At 34.7% G+C, this 6,608-nt stretch overlaps 1 protein-coding gene across 1 annotated transcript; it reads left to right on the plus strand.

Annotated features, from left to right (window-relative positions):
- Positions 1 to 614: 614 nt before the first annotated feature.
- On the plus strand, positions 615 to 6,121 carry LOC113780773 (serine carboxypeptidase-like 17). The gene is made up of 14 exons (XM_027326545.1): positions 615 to 849; positions 2,223 to 2,340; positions 2,422 to 2,567; positions 3,494 to 3,570; positions 3,658 to 3,780; positions 3,964 to 4,066; positions 4,154 to 4,191; positions 4,320 to 4,421; positions 4,606 to 4,692; positions 5,015 to 5,086; positions 5,187 to 5,305; positions 5,678 to 5,791; positions 5,893 to 5,953; positions 6,038 to 6,121. The coding sequence occupies exons 1-14, from the start codon at positions 615 to 617 to the stop codon at positions 6,119 to 6,121; spliced, it is 1,479 nt and encodes a 492-aa protein (XP_027182346.1).
- The last annotated feature ends 487 nt before the right edge of the window (positions 6,122 to 6,608 follow it).

The following is a 6,608-nucleotide window of genomic DNA, read 5'->3' on the forward strand; positions in this document are numbered from 1 at the left end:
TGTCCTTAAGGCATCCACAACGCTATTACACCTTATGGAGTGTAATCCATTGTGAGTGAAAATGTAATAAAAGAGAAGATAGTGCAATGCTGACGTGGTGTGAGTGAAAGTGTAATAAAAGAGGAGATAGTGTAATGCTAACGTGGCATGTGAATTACACTCCATAAGGTGTAATAGCATGAGTCCACAATTACATCAACTATTTATTTTAATAATGCATAACTCATATCCCATAAATAAATAAAGTAATTTTTAAAAATAATTTTGTTATTTTTAAAAAATAAAGTACTAACTTTCATTAAAATTTTTACCTTTTGAATTTTTTATTTTCTAAAAATTGTATTATTAATTTTTAAGTTTGAATAATGTATCTTTTTCTATCTCTCAAAAATAATATATTGTTATTTTTTCAAAAATAATTATGCAAAAAATTAAACAACTATTTGATACCTCAAATGCGAATATATCATAATAATCCATACTTAATTAATTTTAATTAATAAAATACAAATGTAATTAGTTGAACTCCATAACATAATATTACATAATTTAAATCAAATAAAATACAAATAATAACAAAATGAATACTAGTTTTAAATCATTTAAAAATGATTATGGATCCCACAGCATCATGGATTACACGCATCATGGATATGATGCGTGTAATCTCCATGACACGGCTCCAATGGGAGATCATGTCATGGAGCGGTGTAATGGGGAGCCATTACGCCCGCGTTGTGGATGCCCTTACACACTTGGTGGATCCACTCATACCTTTACCCCAATTTCTCCATGATGCGTGTAATCTCCATGACACGGCTCCAATGGGAGATCATGTCATGGAGCGGTGTAATGGGGAGCCATTACGCCCGCGTTGTGGATGCCCTTACACACTTGGTGGATCCACTCATACCTTTACCCCAATTTCTCTTCTAATTTTCTTTTATGCCTAGTTTGGGAGTTTAAAGAAGATAAGAGAAGTAGATAAAGTTTAGGTTAGAAAACATTGGAGAGCAGAGAAAGGATAGGAACACTCTTCCATCTTCTTGGAGAGTGGTGGAAGAGAATATGGAGAGAAAAAGATTGGTAATAATAATATGAGTATTAATTATTGGAGTTTGTCTTGATGTACAGATATGCCAATTCACAACCAGTAAATAACTCAATATCGCTTTCCTATAATTTTTACCCCTTTTGGAGAGAGTTTAATTTCTTGAGCCATTCATCCTTCCATTTCTTTAATTTTCTCTCTATTTACACCTCTTTCTCTCTCTCTCTCTCTGCCCTTCGTTAGCAAGTTAATAAATTCTAATATCTCCTGATAATATTCAATGTCAAAATTCTGAAATCAAATCCTAAAATAATCGGTGCATAAATTCTTAATTTTCAAGGCTGAGTATATCTCAAAATTTTGAGGTTGGAAGTTTCAAGTGTTTGGAAAATATACGAATTCTAAACTAGTTAAGAGGAGAAAATAGTACGCATCAAGGAGTACATCCAATTAACCGGATTACACTGCAGTGCCTTCAAATTTCTTAAAGCAACACACAAATATTAAATTGTGCCAAATTATTAGAATAACTCCACTAATAATAGAGGCAAACATAAGAGTCTATTTAACGCCACTAATCATTATTTGAGTGATGGTAATTACTCAAAGAAACAATTATACTGGAACATTCAAAACCAATCACAAAATTGAGCACCCTCGTGTTGTTGAAACTTTACGGTTTAATTTTTATTAATTCTTTAGATTTGTAGCATTGTTCTTTAGATCTTATTGTATCTATGTATGTGTGAAGTAATTTTTGTCATTAGTGTAAATTTAATTTAATGAAAATATGGTGTTTTATCCAAAAAGAAAAAAAAAAGAAGAAGAATAAATGAATATCTCAAATCTTTGAACTCAATTAAGCGTTTGGTAGTCCTAACTCCTAAAGCTAGTCGTCCACTTTCTATCTTGAACTGCAATATTTCATTTCTCTCCTTAATAATTGTGCTCAAGTACTAAACTTATTTTCCAACCAACCAAATCAAATTAGAAGAGCTAACTTGACCAACCGGCCGAACATATATACGAAACAAGGAAATGGAATTGCGTAAACAACCAGCCTATTTGCTTCACTATTTGCCCCGAGGCCTGGACTTCTAGAGTTCTTTCACTCCTCCTCTGTCCTCACAGAATTTGGTTCACATGCATGTGCACGAGTTTGCATTAATAGGCTTGATACTTAATTTACTTCTTCTTTTCCTTCTCTTAATTAACGTTGCAGATGCACAAATCATTGTGAAGTCTCTGCCAGGTTACCCAGGAGCACTACCTTTCAAACTTGAAACTGGGTAATCCATCGTTTAATCTCCTTCTTCTTCTTCTTCTTCTCCTTCATCGTTTAAACTTGATTGCATTAAACTTGTGGTCAGATACGTTGGGGTGGGAGAAAATGATAGCGTGCAGCTGTTCTACTACTTCATCGAGTCGGAGAGAGATGTCAGCATGGACCCTCTCGTGCTTTGGCTCACCGGTGGCCCCGGTTGTTCTGCATTTTCCGGTCTTGTTTACGAAATCGGTATGCTCTCTGCTTTTTCCGGTCTTGTTTACAAAATTGGTATGGGTATGCTCTCTTGAGTCTCGTTCCAACATTTTTCCTCTTTTAGCAGGCGGGGAGCTAGATTTAAGAAACGGACAAGACTTGTGGAAAACGGACAAAACTGTTACGTTTATTAGACATTAGTGGGTGGGATGATTTAGTTTAGATGATGATAAAAGATTGGTATAATTCTGTTAATTTCACTGAACTCTCTTGAAGCTTTTAATATTACACTTAACTCCCTTGATGATAAACAATGATTATAATAATATTCATAATTTTTCAAAAGACAAGCCATTGATTAAAAAGGGAAAAGATAACAGAAAATAGAAAACAATTCTTCTTGACCAGGCCATATATTGTGGTCAAACTATTTCAGTTATAACCATTAAATTGTAACGTTCTATCACTCAAATATACTAATCAGGGTAGACGTCTCCTTCCTTCTAGCATCAAATATGTTATTGCTATTGATGATGATGGAAGCAATCATCTTTGCCAACAACCCAATTATTCATATTATTGAGCATAAAAAAGCTACTGAATTACGGAAAAATATAATTTGATAGACTGTACTAAAATTATTATCCCAAACTTGCACTTTTGTTGATGTTTTGCCTTTTAAAAAATTTTTATGATTATTCATACTAAGGAAATTTAGATGAGGGCAATTTTGGGCATTCATATACTTTTTTTCGTCTTACGTCATCAAGGTGAAACCCAAACTTATGTACTAAGGGAGGTATGTGTAATTTTCAAAACGTGAGGAGAGCTGTCTAAAATTACTAGAAACCTCAAGGGAGCTTTCTGAAATTATCCTAAAAGATTTGAACAATAATAGTTTATTGACTACTAAGGTACTTTATTTACCATCCACTAAGGTGCAGCTACTTCTTTAAAAGTAGGTCCTTTGTCCTTTGATGATGAACGTTACAATGGAAGCTTGCCTTCATTGCATGCAAATCCCTATGCATGGACAAAGGTGCTCAATTTATCTCAGATCCATTAAACTGCTCTCAACATCTGTATTGAAAATTTATTTGTAATTTGCTGCTCATGTGTTCAGCAGATTGCCAGCATTATCCTTTTGGACTTGCCTGTTGGTACCGGATTCTCGTATGCAACTACTTCTCAAGGTTACTTCTCCTCCGACACTAAATCAACAAAGGATGCTTACCTTTTCCTGCAAAAGGTGACTTGAAAAAATCTCCCAACCATCAGTTGATTTTTTAATAATTTTAGTGTAGCTAGCATATCATATCACTTTGGAGAAGAAATATCGCGGGAGGGAGCGATATTAAATGATTCTCTTTTTAAACTTTAATTGAATTGACACCCGAAAGATGAATAAAACTATGATGATAACCCAATGCAGTGGCTGTTAAATCACCCCAGATTCATGAAGAATCGCCTCTACATTGCTGGTGACTCCTACGCAGGGAAAATTGTTCCAATGGTTGTTTTAGAAATATCAAATGGTGGTAATGCGATTATTGTATTAAGTTTTTCATGATGGAAGTAGCTTCCACCATGCTCAAAATGAAACTGATCATTACTCTGTTTAGGTAATGAGGCTGGATTGAAGCCACGGATGTCAGTCGAGGTGAATCCCTCAAAATACACTTTTTTTTTTTTATTTTTCGGTTTCAATCATTAGTTTGCTACACTTTATGCTGGCTATACTGATATTTGAAAATTTTAATTTCTGTGTTTTTCCAAATCTTGAAAAAGGGATACATGGTTGGCAACCCAATAACGGATTCTAGGAAGGATGAGAACTGGAAAGTCCCTTACGCTGATCGTCTGGGACTTATATCAGATGAGTATTACGAGGTTTTACTTTCTTCCTCAACTTTCACAAACTTCCTTTAACCGTTGTGTGCTTTAATTTGTCTGTTCCACAGTCCCCAAATGATAGTAAATGTGATGTTTCATTTCATTTCATCACATAGAGATCCCTCTTCTTTTTTTTTGTGAAAATTTGACTAGATCATTGAGGCTAGCTATTTAATTTCAGCGGGCTAAAAGTAGCTGTAATGGGGAATACATCAATCCAAGCCCAAATAATACAGAATGCTTGTTTGCTCTTCACCTCATTCAAGAGGTAAGGTGCAAAATACACGAGTTCTGACTATTATTTATTTGGCTTCAATTCCGTTAGCATCACGAGATTACAGCAACTCCTTCCTATGCAGTGTATCAGTGGTATATACCCAGCTAACATCTTGGAACCAAAATGTAAACATCTAGCATCAAGAGAAGGACTCCAATGGGATCAAGATTATTTGGAAGAAGATTCAATTGATATTCTCCTCCCCTCATTCGATCAAGAAAAACCAAAGTGTCGGGTAACTTCTTTCTCCTTCCATTTTTATATGCACATTACGCAATTTCTAAGATTTTCTAAAACGTGATCTCATATGTAGGATGATACTTATGTCCTAAGCAGAGTTTGGATGAACGACCCAACGGTCCAAGAAGCTCTTCAAATTCGGGAAGTAAGTAAATCAAATGGGGGGATATCATTATCCTTAATGTGTTTTGGTTGTACCTTCTGATATTGTAAAATGACCAACTTTTCTCCCGTGCAATTACAAGGGTACAAAAGAACAATGGAGAAGGTGCAACGGAAGCATATCTTATGATATGGATGTTGCAAGTGTGTTCGACTATCACCAGGTTCTTATTAGGAAAGGATATCAGGCATTAATATACAGGTTAAGTATATGTCCTCTTGCCTCTCCTGACTTGTTACAGTTTTGAATCGTTTCTTGTTCTCTTTAGTTGCAAATTGAAGATCCAATCAACACAGTGCTTTTCTACAACAAGGACAAAATGGACAAAGATATAGATTCTTAAACAAAATTTTCTATAGTTTAACTATCATAGGAAAATATGCATTTCGTAAATTAGATTATCAGTTGGAGTAAAATTATAAGACCTGAAGGACCAAATAATTGAGAGTTTATCTGAACAAGGCCTAATGATTTGTTCTGAAATAATTCAGAGTTTATCCGAATAAGAAAATTGCAGTTATAAGTCCGGTTTTGATCCCCATTGTGTACCCTATTTCTTTTGTTCCCCTGCAGTGGTGATCATGATATGGTGGTCCCTTACCTTGGAACACTTCAATGGATACGTGATCTCAATCTAACTGTTGAGGATGATTGGCGACCTTGGTTTGTCAATGGTCAAATTGCAGGGTTAGGTTTCATTGCTACCTGTATTCAACAGTTTCTTTGCAATATATACCAAAAATTGTGTGACCTAAGCTAACAGCAATGCAATAATTTGTCCCCTACAGCTACACACTGAATTACCAATTCAAAGAAGATGTATGCTGTTTCACATTTGCAACAGTAAAGGTGAGAAAATGTTAACCTAATTCTTTCTTCCGATAACGCGCGAAAGCATGGACTAAGTAATACTCCCCTTTCTTGTTTTCTCAGGGTGCAGGTCACACTGCTCCAGAATACAAACCAAAAGAATGTTTTGCCATGATTGACCGGTGGTTCACTAATTATCCCTTATAGATCGAGATAAAAAAATAAAAAAAAAAAGTTTCTAGAGTTTGTAGGACTTACAATCACATTTATGCATTTTGTCCCATTCACCTTAAGACTTGATGTTGTATCAAGCGTTTAAGTTGAGATATCAATATTTGTGATTTCGTGATAAGCTTTACCCATTCCCTTTTGAAGTACACAAAATGTGTAAAATCCAAATGTGAATCGGCGGCCTTCTCTGCAGGCTGATTAATAGCATTGTACCTCTTTTTTCAAAAAAAAAAAAAAAAATCAGTTGAAACCGTCAAAAAATCGACCTAATGTATGAACTGGTTTGATCATTTGACCTCGGTTTCCAAACTTTTCTTTCTTGTTTTTCTCAAACATGATACAAGTGACCTAACTTGTAAATCTTTCATTTATTATCAGGAATAAAAAAATACCGTTAAATCACTCACATTCTTAAACAATCTATAAATCAAGGGGCTTTTAATTCCTATCATCTTATCAATTT

The sequence above is a fragment of the Coffea eugenioides genome, chromosome 8 (assembly GCF_003713205.1).
Source record: "Coffea eugenioides isolate CCC68of chromosome 8, Ceug_1.0, whole genome shotgun sequence".
NCBI lineage: Eukaryota > Viridiplantae > Streptophyta > Magnoliopsida > Gentianales > Rubiaceae > Coffea > Coffea eugenioides.

Coding starts and splice junctions, on each gene's coding strand:
- LOC113780773 (XM_027326545.1), top strand. CDS start 615: ATGGATCCCACAGCATCATGGATTACACGCATCATGGATATGATGCGT. Junction 2,341..2,421: donor CCTTTCAAACTTGAAACTGG/GTAATCCATCGT, acceptor ACTTGTGGTCAG/ATACGTTGGGGTGGGAGAAA. Junction 2,568..3,493: donor CGGTCTTGTTTACGAAATCG/GTATGCTCTCTG, acceptor CTTTAAAAGTAG/GTCCTTTGTCCTTTGATGAT.